The 15335-nt window shown below is 35.6% G+C and overlaps 1 protein-coding gene across 10 annotated transcripts in view; it reads right to left on the bottom strand.

Moving 5' to 3' along the window:
- The window catches only part of fryb (furry homolog b (Drosophila)), a 115186-nt gene that overhangs the window by 61475 nt on the left and 38376 nt on the right, over positions 1-15335 (bottom strand). For all 10 annotated transcript variants that reach the window (XR_011189629.1, XM_069190145.1, XM_015341861.2 and 7 more), the window contains exons 3-10: positions 10549-10602; positions 8207-8346; positions 6426-6516; positions 5724-5803; positions 5560-5640; positions 3320-3488; positions 2663-2755; positions 2306-2404 (exon numbers count right to left, since the gene is read on the bottom strand). Coding sequence is in view for 9 of the 10 variants with exons in the window: in XM_069190145.1 (XP_069046246.1) it covers positions 2306-2404; positions 2663-2755; positions 3320-3488; positions 5560-5640; positions 5724-5803; positions 6426-6516; positions 8207-8346; positions 10549-10602 (807 nt within the window). In the remaining variant the exon portion in view is untranslated. The remainder of the gene's footprint in view (positions 1-2305; positions 2405-2662; positions 2756-3319; positions 3489-5559; positions 5641-5723; positions 5804-6425; positions 6517-8206; positions 8347-10548; positions 10603-15335) is intronic.

Below are 15335 nucleotides of genomic sequence, written 5' to 3'. Positions count from 1 at the left end.
GACTTTTCTTCACCTTTCTATTCTTGTCTGATTCACTGATTTTGGCATGGTTTAATGTGTTCTCTATTCTGGAATGAATATTCATGATTTACTGCAGATCTACTCTGGAACAGATAGTCATGGTTTACTGCAGATCACTATTCTGGAATAGATATTTATAGTTTACTGCAGATTTCTATTATGGATTGGAGATTCATGGTTTACTGCAGATCTTCTCTGGAATAGAAATTCATGGATACTGCAGATTACTATTCTGGAATAGACATTTATAGTTTACTGCAGATTTCTATTCTGGATTGGAAATTCATGGTTTACTGCAGATCTGATCTGGAATAGACATTCATGGATACTGCAGATTACTATTTTGGAATAGACATTTATAGTTTACCGGATATTTCTATTCTGGATTGGATATTCATAGTTTACTGGAGATATCTATTCTGGAATGGATATTCTTGGTTAACTGCAGATCTCTATGTTCTGGTATGATTAGCCCAGTCTAGTTAAGACTGTCAATTGTCTCCATACTTAGCACTATTGGATTCTGATATTGCTGCAGTCCACATCAAAGTTTGCGTCACTGCCTTGGTGCTGCAAATACCTTCTGCCTGCTGCAAGGGTCTATGGTGGAGTGTATTAATCCAGCCGGGGATAGCTACTGTTTTTGCCAGTGCTACTACTGTTAACAGGGTTGGCTTCTTTCAGTCTCTGTCTTTGCTGCTGATTCTAGATGACTGCAGAGGTTTCTGTGTGTTGGATATGGACTGGCTGTGAGACTTCAAGGTACTGGCAGTATTTTTAAAGATTTATACTGTGTTTGGTTCAATAATCAGTTTCTTATTCTGTTTAAGATGATTGGGTATACACCCCCTCACATCCTTTTGTCACTGAAGAGAGTGGACTAGATGATCATTGCCGTAGTGTGTGAACTCTGTACAGACATCCATATTATCCATATGTGTTCAAGAAGAAGTTTGGTTTATAGTAATACCTATGGCAATTAGTTGCAAATGTGCCCCCTTCAATGTTGATATGCAAAGCTGTGGCATTGATAGTGGCTATCTAGCCTATCTTTTCAAAACTGCAACGTGTGCTGTCACTAAAGCTAAGCTGTCTTTCGTAAAAGATCGCAATTTGCCCTCTTTAATATCTAATTGTTAAAAAACAAGGCCCCGGTAAGTTTATTATTATGTAAAATGTGGATTTCTCCTGTCTAACTGAAACGCAACACTAACCAAATGATTACCAATTACTGTTGACTGGCAATAGTCCCACTATCCAGGATATGGCTATGTTGAAATATGTCATAGCTCTGGAATGGGCGGTGGTTCAGCAGTCATTCAACACTTAACATACTGGTCTAAAAATAGTTTTCTGCAGACATGTTACGTCTTTTGAAAGCTTAGTTTTTAATACAAATGAATGTTAGCCTCTGCTGGCAGTCCTGGTTCACTGGGCTCCCTGAGCTGGAAACCATGTGGACCTCACGGTTTAAATCCATTAGAGACTCTGCGACTGTTAACATTTTCTAAACTTTTAATATCTAATTTAGCCTAACTCTTGGTTTAACTGGGTCAATCTATTGTGCATTTCTGTCTTTCACATTTTACTCATGTGTTATGTGCAATTTGTGGCACCACCGTTCAGTGCTTTGAGTTTTTTGAGAAGCACTTATAAATAAAACTGTGTTATTCTTTAGTTTAAATTCTGCCTATGGTAGAATTCTGATATGGATTAATGGTACAAAGAGTGTTTTTTATATATTTAGATATACTTTACATTTTAAAGAGTGCTGATAGTTTCAAATCGAATCATTATCTTTGTCATTTTGCTGTCATTGATTTGCTTCTTTTTTAGTGTTTCCTTTTGCCATATAAGTTTTTAGCCATGAAGCTCGAGCATAAGACGATTTTACAGATCCCAGCTTTAGTGTTTAGAAAAGTCATTAACAAAACACATACTGTAGCAAGAACAGACAGCTGAAACATTTCTGAGGTCTAAGTAAGGTGAATGTGGTTAAGTAATGTAGCCAGCATAACTAGAGCTAACTAGGTCTTATTTGTTTAAGATATGCCTGGAACAGATGTTCCTCTATCTTGCAGAACAAGAGAAACAGGACAGATCTTTTCCAAATCATCCTTAACAAAACACCATCCACAGAATTATTATTAGGGTAGGAGTGCCAGTATTGGAAAACTGAATCTATATCTATAATAATTTACAGGGTTATATCTATAATAATTTACAGGGTACGATATTTAGACATAAAATGGGTCTAGTTCACAAGTATTTCCAAGTTACTTACTAGTGAGTGTTTCTTCCTTGAGGACAGATCCAGTGTTGTGTCATACAGACTCTCAACAAAGTTCCTAAGACAGGGGACGTTTACTTCGTTTTTGACTGCCTGAAAGTTTAAAAACAGTGTGAGGAGGCAGCACCCATGAAAAACAGGCTAATAAATATAATAACATAATAAAGCCTTACAAAACTAGAAAACAAGAAACTAGAAAATATGTGAGAGAGTTAAAAGCAAAAGATAGGATTCACAATAAGATTTAAGTCAGGCTGGTATACACTGCAGGTACATCACAAATAAAGGAGAAGAGTTATTTCCAGTTGTATGGTTCAGTTGTAACAGAAATGTTTAAGGAAAATTGCTCACCGCAGCTACTGGAACTAAGATTTCTACAAACAGTCCAGCCAGGGCATGCTTAATGTCTTTGTCCTTTACTTCAAGGAAATACTGGGCACATTCCTGTCATTAAAAAAGGAACATCACAACTGCTACTTTAGAATGAAAACAAACTCCAGTGCATTAAAACAGGTCTTCTTTATAATCATGCATTGTACAATACAGCATTTCAAGCATTTTCAAAGAACCTGATTAGTGAGCTACATGCAAATGCTTCAAAAACAGAGTAACAAATAACTATAGTAATTATTATCTTTCTGTCTAAAAGATCAGTCAGTGCTATAGGCAATATTTATGTGCTCTATAATATGCTGTTGTTTCACATAACCTGTTAACTTTACTTTGACTACAGGCTATGTTCCAGATCTGCTCGTTAAATAATACGTTCTTGCTTATTTTAAAAGCCCAACTCTGGATCCAGTGCTACCACTATGATGCACTTTCTCAGTGTCTGTCATACTGTATCAAATTAAAGAGATCTCAATTTCAAAGATCTAGATCTTAACTTAAAGGGATGAGTAAAAATGAAAGAGTTTAAGTGAGGTTAACACTGAAACCAAATGCAGTCTTTATTCAGTAGATTTGTGTTATTCCACATGAAAGACATCAGTGCTTAGAGGGATTTACCTGCATAAACTGAAATGAAGCTTCAAAGTCCTCCACAGGGTACATCTTAATGCGGAAGAATTTGACTCCCATTATTAGACTAATAGTGCTTTGAACTACATACGGACTCTGTTCTTTCTGACGAAGCTCTTTCAACTCAGCCATGAATTTCTTCCTCACAGCAGGGAACCTGAGGGAAAACACAATGTCCAATTAGTGAACAATAGCTTCCACAAGATTTCTTTTGTGAAGCATGGAACTAGAAGAGGAGACAAAATCTAAATCCAGTGTTCAAGTGTATTAAAGCTCCGTGGATGGACTGGATATATATCCAAAATAAAACAAATCAAAAATGTTTTCGATATTTTACAATTTCTACACAACTATTGTGCTTGGATGATCTATTTTCTTTAACAACAGGAAAAAAATTGCAGTCAACCACTGATAATAACAGGAGTGACATGGAACTGCTGTTTCATGACTTGTTTCACAGGTTAGAGTTTTATTATGGAAGATACTGTTCGAATGTAAGCATTATAGCAAAAGCTACAGCTGAATCCTTTAAAATGTGCTCTGCTTTTTGGCTTTTGATTAAAGTCCCAGCTACCGATAGCAGTGGAATCCTGAAATCATCCAGCGGAATTGATATTAAGATGGAATTTTTCAGTGTTCCTATATTTAGAATAGCATTTGGCAGAAGTTCAAAACAGGGTGACTTTGTCCCTCTTTTTCCTATTTATTGCAGGATGTTTGTGCTGTTTGTGGGGCTTAGTACTGAGCCTGGGAGAATTAAGCCTGCCTTCACTATGGTGCTCCTCCAGACCTCATAACCAATAACCATCTGTGTAGGGGGATTCATAGACATAGCACTTGCTTCGGCTCCTGTGTCAGTTCTATCAAGCTTTGGGGGCATCTGTTTCATAGAATGTGAAAGCTAATTACTCCAGGAGTGTAAAAATTAATTCTGCTGGACAGGCTGTTGCATATGCTATAAATAGAAACCACTTTTAATTTTCTTGCTTCATCTCTGGGGGATCTGATGCATTTCGGATAATAATGCAAATACTGTTAGTACTCAGCAGTATGCAATCAAGAGAAACTAAAGTTATCCCAGGATCTAATGTTTGACTGTCCCAGTACATTCTTTTCCTACACCAAAAAGACAAAGATGATTTCAATAGTCAGACCGAAACGGGGAAACTAAGCCTGATCCTCATGTACTGTAGGCCACAACGAAGGGTGTAAGACCCCCACTTTTAAAGGCCTCCATTTTTGTGTTCCATATGGTATCATATCTAACAAGCAAAACATCTAAATCTGAATCCTTCTTGTAGGACCGATTACGAGCTATTAATATTTCAGTGATTGTTAAAGAAATTGGAAGTGACGATTCTTAATCTTACAAAGAACAATAAGATGGAAAAAAAGGATTATCATTTCCACATTTTTTAAAAGGAAGAAGCAGATGAAATGGTTAAAAATGGGCTTAGTACTTTCTATAATCTACCAAGATGTCAGCTCCTAATACATCCTATTTCATCTGATTTCATCAGAATGACAAGCAACAAAAAAGTTCATCCTAGCTAAGAAATGATTTTGGCACTGAACAAAACAGATATTGTTGAAGAGTACTGGTATGCAGGATGCTAACCAACCAGGTCTCTATTTTAAGGATTCACACAATGCTGGGGGAATCTGGAAACTTCACATAAACAGAAACCAATTTCCATTCCTATTATGGAAAGAGAAGGACTCATCCAAAACAAACCTCTCATAATTTACTTATAGTCCCAGTTCAACCTCAATCTTTCATTCGCACCTCTTTCTAGTTCATTACCATGAACAATTGATTTTGTTATAATTCAAATATGTAAACATCCAGAATCACCAAACAAAGCTCATCATGATTTTGTAATGAACATCAAAATGCACCATCAAAATTAAATATGTACAGTATGTGTGAAAAGAGAAAAAAACCCAACTTACAGTATGTATCATTCATGCTAATCGTGGAATTGACTGTATTTCCCAAGTAACAACTAAAACACATGATGAATTAGATCTTTTCATAAGAGCATAATTAAAGAAACAGAACCTTTTAAAGACAAAGACTTTTTAAGTAAATTAACCAAATGGTTGAGCTCCATTTTTCACTGTTCTTTCCAATACAAAAATCTGTAATCTCCCACTTTAATACCTAGATAAAAAAATCCTTCCTATCAGTTGAACATTTAATTATTATACTATATTATACAACTTACTTAGACTGGGCTAAGACTCCAATTACTTCTGCATATAGATCTGCTACAATGTGCATGTTTCCAGTGTTAGGACCGAGGTACCTAAAAACAGAAAGAAACATTACTTACGATTCAATCGCATAAAGCCGAAAGTCTGAATTAAAATCAATAAAATGGTGTATTACCCTTCTTTGTATTTAAAGTGCTTGAATGCCAAGTTAATAACTTCATGGATCAAACCATCCAGTAAGGGATGAAGTGGAATCTAATCATTGATAAGAAAAAACAGTCAGTTATAACAGGATTTTTAAAGAGAATAAAAAATTATACAATAATAAGTCCTAATCAAAACAAAGATATAGTGTATTGCCATGAAAAAAATGAGTTACATTTTGGCTTTTAAAACTTTATTAGATACTTCAAGATGATTTCCTGTTTTGGAAACTAAGTCTAAATCAATAAACTTCGACCTACAAACATTAATGCTACTAAACCAGAGGCAATGAATAATTCCAAGTAGCTAAGAGCAGAAACATGAATCTTAAACAGGGTATCCAAGCTCTTGGCACCAGAAATGAGAAACCAGAATACACCCAATGGAAAAAGTCTAACTACAGCTTGTGTTTGTTTGATGAAGTTTCACAGGCAAGAAAGAAAATATATTTTTGCAGGTCTCTTGTCTATAAACCACAATATGTGGATTAGGTACAATTGCAAATCTTGCCTAAATTAAACTCAATCTGTTGAAGGCCTTCTCATAAAATTACTGAAGCAATTTCTATTTTGCACAAAGAAATCACTTAAATAAAAGGACAAACGCACAGTATGTAAAGAGGAAAAATCAGGATACATAAAATTTAAAGTAAAAAAACAGACACATACTGTACCTGTTTTAAAACTTCTATAAGTACTAAAGAGAAAATAAAATCAATTGCCAAATCTCTCCTTTCAAGTAAGTAATCCTTCTGTTGCTCATCACTGTAACAGAAATGTAGAAAAATTATTAACATTTATAATTTAAACACAAGCAACCAGTGAGGAAAAATCTCCATTACAATTAGTATATCTAGACAAGAAATTTGGAAGAATTACCACCATAATGCAGTAAAGTTGGTACTTCAGAGGAATGATTTTGTTTGCTAAGAGCTCACTGAACTGTATATGCATTTGTAAATTCTAAGGTAATACCATTACCAGTAAAAAGACAAGATATAAACATTTATCAGGAATAAGTAAGGTAAATCACAGAAATATATTGTATTTCATTATTACTTACAATCCTTTCCTACTGTACAGCAAAGACCTACTGTATAGAAAAATGCTGAACTTTTAATGTGAACCAAAGGAAAAGAGAGCAGATACTAAAAAGGACCTACAAAATTATTAGAAATAGTATAAATTCCAAATATGTTCAAATAAAGATGTTTAGCAATAAATGTGGGACACTGTACAGTAGTGGTTAAGGCTTGGCCTCCTAACCAGGAGTCTGTGGGTTCAAGTCACCTTTGACTTCAATTGCTCCAGTTCACCCAGTTCGTGTCCCATCTAGGGCAGAGCCATTACTCTTTGCACTGCTGTCACTACAGAAATTGTGATACACCCAGGCCTGATAACTCTCACAGGGCTAAGTATGAATATTTAATTAATCAATAAATTATAATAGCTTTCACTTATCATTTAATATTTCTTTTTTCTAAAACAATACTTTTTTGTCTTATATATCAATAAAAATACTCAACACATACTGTAGGTACCTACAGTAAAACAGCAGTAAGGCATTGCAGAGGTGAAAAATATGTGGTTATTACGTTTAAAATTAACGTGGCCACACACCTGTGTAAAATATGGGCCGTTACCCAAATTATATTCTTGTGTCTGAATCACAATCACAGAGAATGAAGTAAAATGTGCTTGGAACACTGAACTGCCAAATAATGTACTACTCCCATTTCAGGTTCAGGTAAAACTGAGATACATTATCTGATTTACCTAATGAGTTCGCTGCACAATGTAATGCAGAATATTACTGATACTCAGTATGTATCTTTTAATACGTTTATTAGATAATTAATAATTTGAATCACGGAAATCATTCAAAACAATATTCAATTAGATGGCAATATTAAGGGAAGAAAGTGTTTGAAAATATTTATTTTAATTGCCCTGTTATTCAGTATTTTGGGATTTATCTAATGTTAACTATATCGTTAAGGAAACTGACACCAACCAATAACTGCCCTCACTAGTTAGCTGTTGGATGTTTGGGTCTTTTTGAGCGATACCATCAAAGATGAAGCCTTGAACATAGTTCTTAACCAGTCCTGGACTAACAGCATCATGTGCTCACAGTGTGATTGACATGGACCACCCAACAATCATCTTTGATATGATGTTACTATTGAATCAAGATAACAGTTCCTCTGCAGCTAAAAATCTCCGGACGGAGAATAAATAATCAATCAGACACAATAGCTGGATGTAGTTTTAATATTAAAGGATTTATGTTAAAAGCCCATGCCTTCCCAACTCATTCAATATAACAACTACTCTAACATAAAAATGATCTCAGCAAAACATGTGCTGCCCTTATATTGTGTCATGTTAAAGAGTTTTGGAAAAAGCCTACCTGAATTAAAAAATAAAATTAAATAAGTGGTGAAAACCTTACTTTTTAGACTTAGTGTTGGCTCTTGGTCTGTATTCGTGCGACTCATCTTCTAGTCCATTCTGTCGTTTATACCAATCAAACAAAGTGCGCAGGATGGAAGGCAGACAGTATTCTGCCAGGGAACTCATGGTGCTGATGAGCTACATAACAAGACAAAACAAACACAAGAAATTCAATGTTGGGGTAAAACAGATGGCTCCAGTATCCTCCCACTGTCCAAAAACATACTGGTAGGCCTATTGGCTTCTGGGAAAATTGACTGTGGTGTGTGTGTGTCTGCCCTGCAACAGACTGGCTTCCTATCCAGGGGGTACCCTGCCTTGCTACCATTGCTTGCTAGGATAGACTCTTTGGCTGAACTCTAAACAGTTAATAAATCCTCCTAATCATCCTTGTAATTCCTAATTCAAAAGCCTGTGTTTCCTAAATTTTACCATGTTTACGAGGTACGAAATCTTTCTGAGATATTAATTTTTAAAGAACACTCTTTAATGTAAACATGCTAGTATGACTACCTACGCTTACTTTGTGCTTTCATTTTACTCACTTGTGCTTACTTCCTTCACTAAAAAACTGAGTCAGGTTTCTACTGGCAAGCACATGTTGCAGAACCAGAAGTATTTAAGTTTAATAGAGATGTGTGAGTCTTTGGCAAGTGAAGGAAGCAACAGAAATGTAGACATGTAGAGCGTTGTGGGCTATGCCAGCTGCAGGCATGAGGCTAAAACAGCAACAGTCAGACTTACAGTTGGATAGGTAACAGAAGTGCATAGAGGAAGACATACAGTACTGTACAAACACAGCCAGACAGAAGAATCATTTTGTGGATACTGAAACTGTTAAGCCTTCAGGTCCCCTCCACAAGGTCTAGCAGTGAGTATGACTATGAAGGGTGCTCATGAGGTGGCCTGTGTGTTCTTTAAGTCAAGGCAGGAAGGAAGGGTGGGTAGAGACAGGGATCCAGAGCAGCGAACAGGAAGGGAGGGGAGTCTGGCCAGACCGTGCTCCAAACAGCGGACCCTTCATTCTGCACAGCACAGGGGATGAATCCTGGCTCTGTGCTGCAGCTGAAAAGGCAGCAGACATACGCACACATACACCCCTGCTGCCATGAATGATCATTTTCTTTTCTCATCAATGAGCTCCATACACCCAGAGCATATCAGGTCTCTAAAACCAGGTCTCCTTGCTCTAGCCATGTCTCAAAGGTCTTTTCTGTGTGCACAAACTATTGACTTATAAGTATGCTTTTTAAAATATATATGTACATACAGTATGAACATTTATTCATACAGAGCACATATGCTTACCCCACCTGTCACTAAAAGTCACTATGTGTATTTGTGAAAGCCTTAAACATATTGCCCCAATCTTCTTTCAGGAATATCAAGAGAGCAGTTTAATTCTGATTAGTAACATTAATGGCTACACACTAATTCACTGTCAATGGATCTGTTGAGCCGTATACCATTAGATGGTGAAATTTAATATTATTTCTTTATTGTATTCACAGACAATGAGGTAAAGAAACAATATTTGCTCCTCTCTTTAAATGTGAAAAAGCAATGGGATTCTAAAATGTACAGCAAACCTTTTAGTAGAAAAGTAGACACCCTTATCTGATGAACTGATTTGGAAAGCTAAAATTTAGCCCATTGCAAGAGATTCACTTTCACCCAAGAGGCAAACTGTCTGTGAAAGGAAATTTCCCCAATTTTTATGTTAGCTAGGGTTGCTCTGGGAGATCTACACACACAGGGATGAATCAGGATGCACATTCTGTTGCAAATCTGATTCGGGAGTATATCTGTCAGCCAGTGAAATTTAGCAGAAATGGAAAATTACATTTTTTACAGTGAAAAAATGTCAGATTGGACTCAGATCCAGCCAGGGCTGTAAAGCTTCAGAAATAGTTCATTTTATAGTTAAAGTGCTAGAACATTGGGCAATTAATATTAGACATATAAAACAGCTAACACTAACCTGTTCCTTAGAGCTGTAACTCAAATGCCTAAGTATAAAAGCCCATTGTGGTTTGACTACTCAGTATTCTAACACTGGGTTTTATTGAGGGAAAGAGACAACAACAAGAGGATTTGTTGATCACTCTTGCAATTCAGCCAGAACACCAAAAGTATCATAATTTGTTTAGTCAATAAAGTATAATAATTGCAAAATAAAATATCATCTCAGGCATGAAACAACACTTAAAGCTGAAAGGTGAACTTTGGAAATGTAACACCTACAACCGAATTCTGCACATCTTTAGCTCTTGTGTTTTGGGATCTGTTCAGTCATGTTAAGTAAAACACAAAGATTACTTCAAGTAAATTGAGTCTTACTTGGTCAAACTGTGGATCCTCTCCTCTCTGCAGGGATTTTGTCAATGTTTTTTCCTAAAAAAAACAATATATAATAAATAGAACATAGAATGTTAGATATTATATATAATATGTTATTAGAATTAGATTAGATTAGAAAACCTTTATTATTCCAAACTTGGGAAATTCATTTGCCAATATTGCATCACAACCATCACCAATTTAAAGACAAGCTTAGACAAAACACATGCATAGAAGTAGAAAAATACAATAAAAACAAAATGATATTCCAACAAGACAGTACGTATAATAGTACAATGATTCAGTACACTTAAAAAAGTACTGTATGTACTGCTGCTATAAAGGATGTAACTTCCATTGCTCATTATCTGTTTTCCTTCATAATAGTTTTATAGAGCTCCAAAACAGTCACTTGGGTATTGCCAATATATCTATTGGCTTATCTGACAGCTTTCTCCAGTTTATTCCAATCTCTAATTCGCATATTACCATATACTGTACACTAAAGAGGCAAAAGAAGAGACTACTCTGGGCCATAGTGTTGTAAAACAGAGTAATCAAAGTGTGGTCAACAGTAAAAGAGTTCAACTTCCTCATGCAATATACATAAGTGCAGCTGTATGTTTTTAAATGTAGCTGAAGCACAGGCATTAAAGCTCAATTTATTATCAATAATAAATATAAATTATTGTGATTATTAGAATATATAGCACATAATAAATAGCAAAACATTCTCACTTCTAATAATATCTCTGGCTAACCTCTAACCTTTTTTCCATCAAGTTACCTATTACTTTTCAAATACCTGTTGAAAATTAAGTTGCAAAAGACAGACTACAGCTAACGCCCATAGCACTTTCATAGTTAGTCTGTATCATAAGTGGCATGACATTAATGGTGTCATGTACTGTAACTACCTGTCTTTAGTAAAAGGAAGTGTTCTGCACTTTAGCAAGTAATCATTACCAAAGACCACAGTTCAGAATTAATTACTTGAATTGTTTTAAAACCCAATATATTTGGTTATACTGTAGCAGGCATTACAACTAATAACCAAGTCCTGTGAAAAAAGAAAGTCTTCCGTTTAGAATAAGTGGAATGTCATCTGTCCAAGCATTATTGTTCCAGTACGCTTATGTACTCAACGATAGGATTCAGAAAATGGAGTGACCCTGAATTTGTCACTATGCACATGTTCCTAACTACCTTTCCAATTTGTTCTGCTACTGTTGCATTGTCACACAGCTACCAATAAAATTACTTTACAGAAAATATACAATTTACTGTATATCACTAGGAAATAATTGCAGTTCTATTCAAGACATAGATTTTAAAAACAGTTTCTAAAATGAACTTTTATTAGTTAACTCTATTAATTGTAATTTATTACAAATTACCTATTTACATAAAATAACCAACTCTTATTTCAGTTGTTTGGAAAAATATTTTAAGTCCCTAGCCCTGCATACTGCTGGGTCAGTTCTGAGTTTATAACATAAAAAATAAATCATGAATTAAAGTATATTTCAGGATTAGTTTGTACTACAATCAGTAGCATGCACAAGATCCTATTAATGCTGTAACAGTAATCACCAGTGATTAAATACCTATTTACTTATAAAGCTGTCCTTGAGAGGCACTAGTGGAGTAGTTGTTAGGGCTCCAAACATATGACTGTGAAGCTGTGGGTTTGAATTCCAAGTGGGTCATTAGTGTTGTACCCTTAAGCGACATGCTTCATTCAAATTGCTTCAGTTAAAAGTCCAGCTGTATACATTAGGACAAATGGATGTTGCTTTTCAAGCATCAACCAAATTCATTAATATAAAAAACCTGCATTTACAATGCTTTTTGAGTTTGGAAGCAGCAACTAGAATTCAACATTTCTCAGTTACAATTGAAACTTATGTAGCTTTTCATCTGAAACTTCTTGTTATTAACAATCTATTGGTAAATTTCTATCCAATGCATGTATCAACATTTTAAAGAACTAGCTGTTCTGTGTACTTGACTTTGAATTGTCCGATACAGTGGCATAATTGAAACAAAGCCATTTGTCTTCATCTCAGTCTCCTTACAGTGACTGTATGCTAGCCCAGATCTATCAATTGAACTGTATTTCACACCCTCAGCAAAAGCATAGCTTTTAATTTTGACTCCTCAATATTCTCTTGGGATTTATTTTCAACTCCAAAAAATGAGAAAGCTTTCATCCTAAGAGAATGCTGGAAAAATATTGATTAAGGACATTTTTGAGTTACAGAGCATTGCAAAATGCTGTGTCATTTTCAAATAAAGTTACCTGATACAATACATTCAATAACTTTATTGAGATTCTTTACAATAGGTATATATTTTAGAAAGTTTTTTTTATAAAGGAAAGGGCCACCTTAATATTCTTAGCGATCATTTGGATAGAACAATATCTAGAGCATTAATTTTTTAAGTGTGCGCAGTTCTGGGCAAACAATTCTTTGTGTGGGACAAACAAAACAGACAGTTGTTGTCTATCTAGAATCCTCACAAAGCAGTGTAAAGTAAGAGTTTTTTTCTGTTTTAATTGGCAAACCCTTAATATGCAATAGCAGTAACTATCAATCCCCGCAACCACAATAATTTAGCATTCAAATGCAATTAAATTGACAAAATATGTACAACATGGTCTGTTAGTCACAGTTCCAACTATTGGATTAATTGTAACAGGGGACTTCTTCAGGCTCAGGGAGAACTTTCCTAGCACATCACAAGAATGTACTAAATGCTTCAGGGAACATTTCCTCATGCCTTGCAACACAAAACAAATATGTCTGCATAACAGGAAATGCTTTGCTGTAGAGGAGGCCAGACACCTGCTTGAATAGGATAATAAAGGTTGGCATTGAAATATACCAATTTATGGGCCTCTTCCTTGCACACTTTGTCCTGTGGAAAGCAATGGTTTCTTAGGCGTTTCTTTTATTGAAAAATTGCATCATTGTAATTTCAAAATAAACATTTATACTTTAACACACCCAGACTGAGATCCCTCCCTACTATCAAGCTTCTCAAGCTTCTATCAGAAGCTAAAAGCCTGGACTCAGAACAGCCCCTAGTTTCCACTGGAGGAAGGAACAGGACACAGTCTGATTGGTTTATGCTTCTTTCATAGGGTAGTGGCGACGCTTTGCTGACGGCTGATCTTTCCGAATTCAACCAACACCACCCATCACAGATTTTAGTGCCTAAGTTTGTCCTCTCCCCCATTCACTGAATCAACCAGTCTCCAGTGACAGCTAACTAACCAACTACCTAAAACATGGCCTTCCCAAAAGACAGGAACAAACCTTTGTACTACTCTACAAGTAATATATGAAGCTTGCAGGACCACACATCGTTACATTCTGCTCACTAAGACTGTACATTACCAATTGAAAACATTACCATAAAGCATCATGATAGCAAACAAATGTGTCACATTATGATTTTTTCATCATTTCTAAAGTGCCTAAGTTTGGCATTTTTAGGTGAAATGGATCTTAATGGCTTAGAAAACCTTTACAGTTTAAGGTTGAGTAGACTAAATAAAACATCTCGGCAGCCTTCAGGTCAAGTGGTCTTACGAGACTAACTGACACTTTAAACAAAATGTTGAACCCTTCCACAAATCCTGCTTTATCGTTAGCAGCTGCAGGGGAGGGAGGGAGTCAGAAGTTTCAGCTAAATTGAACTTGAGAACAAGTAGGCAACATTACAGTTTCGTTGCCTACCAAGCCTTTTCTTGTCCTGAACACAGCAGACAGCCCAGTCATTAAGGAGGGAAACAGGTTTCTTTAGTATTCTACTATGTTTAAGGAAGAAGGGAGTTTAAGGAAGGGTGCACACAGGCAAATGGATAGGGTTTGCATCTCTCAAGTGTTGTTGGCTTCATTGTTTGGTAGTTAAACATTTTAACTAAATTAATCTTTTACTTATCTTTTTTATGTTTTCCTGCACAAACTGCAGATTCAAAATCTAAATCAACTGCTCCCTTTATTACAAACACTGTTAAGAGAATTTAATTTAAAAATTCTCTGAACATCTATCCTGCTTAGCAGCCAGAAATCAATATGAAGTGACATTTTGTTTCTTGCATTTCTCCATGTCTCATGTCTGTCTCATCTAGACTGTTTATTTCCACCAAATGAAAAACAAATCTGCCTCCTCATGATGAAACACTAGGCACAGCACAACTGGTACTCCAGACTGAACAAAAACAATGCTAAGATGTCTCTTTATGATAAAGTGCTGAGTGCCAACAAGAGTTGTTTTTATATTGATTTTTAAAAGATTAAAAGATTGCTTTACATCTGAGAAACAGCCTAACAAATTCCATGCCCCATGATGCATTAATCACCCAAGCTACTGTATATTATGATTTTTTTCTTTCTAAACTTCCTAAATCAAAGAACAATACAGCCCTACACAATCACAAATCCCTGCTACAGATTAGCCAATTGAAGACAAAAAGAAGAAACCTGAATACAAGCGATGGGAACTAAATTGATTGTTCATTGTCAATTTCATGTTCTGCATTCTAGTGATATTAATGTATAGAGTATTTCTATGTTGACTGTATCTGTGAAGACCTAAAGGTTTTAGGGGTTTAACAGGCGTGAGAGCAGCTGTAAAGTGATAGGACATGAAAAAGTGAACAGATAGCTCATGGTCAATGCTGTCATGTGATTCTGATACCATCAAACAGCTGAACAGCTGATCCCTGGTGGAAGTTCATTAATGGCTTTCAGCCTAATGTGTTTTCTATGATTATT

This window comes from Lepisosteus oculatus, chromosome 5 (genome assembly GCF_040954835.1).
Source record: "Lepisosteus oculatus isolate fLepOcu1 chromosome 5, fLepOcu1.hap2, whole genome shotgun sequence".
Lineage (NCBI taxonomy): Eukaryota > Metazoa > Chordata > Actinopteri > Semionotiformes > Lepisosteidae > Lepisosteus > Lepisosteus oculatus.
The sequence above is the reverse complement of the archived record's forward strand: the minus strand, read 5'-3'. Positions and strand labels throughout refer to the sequence as shown.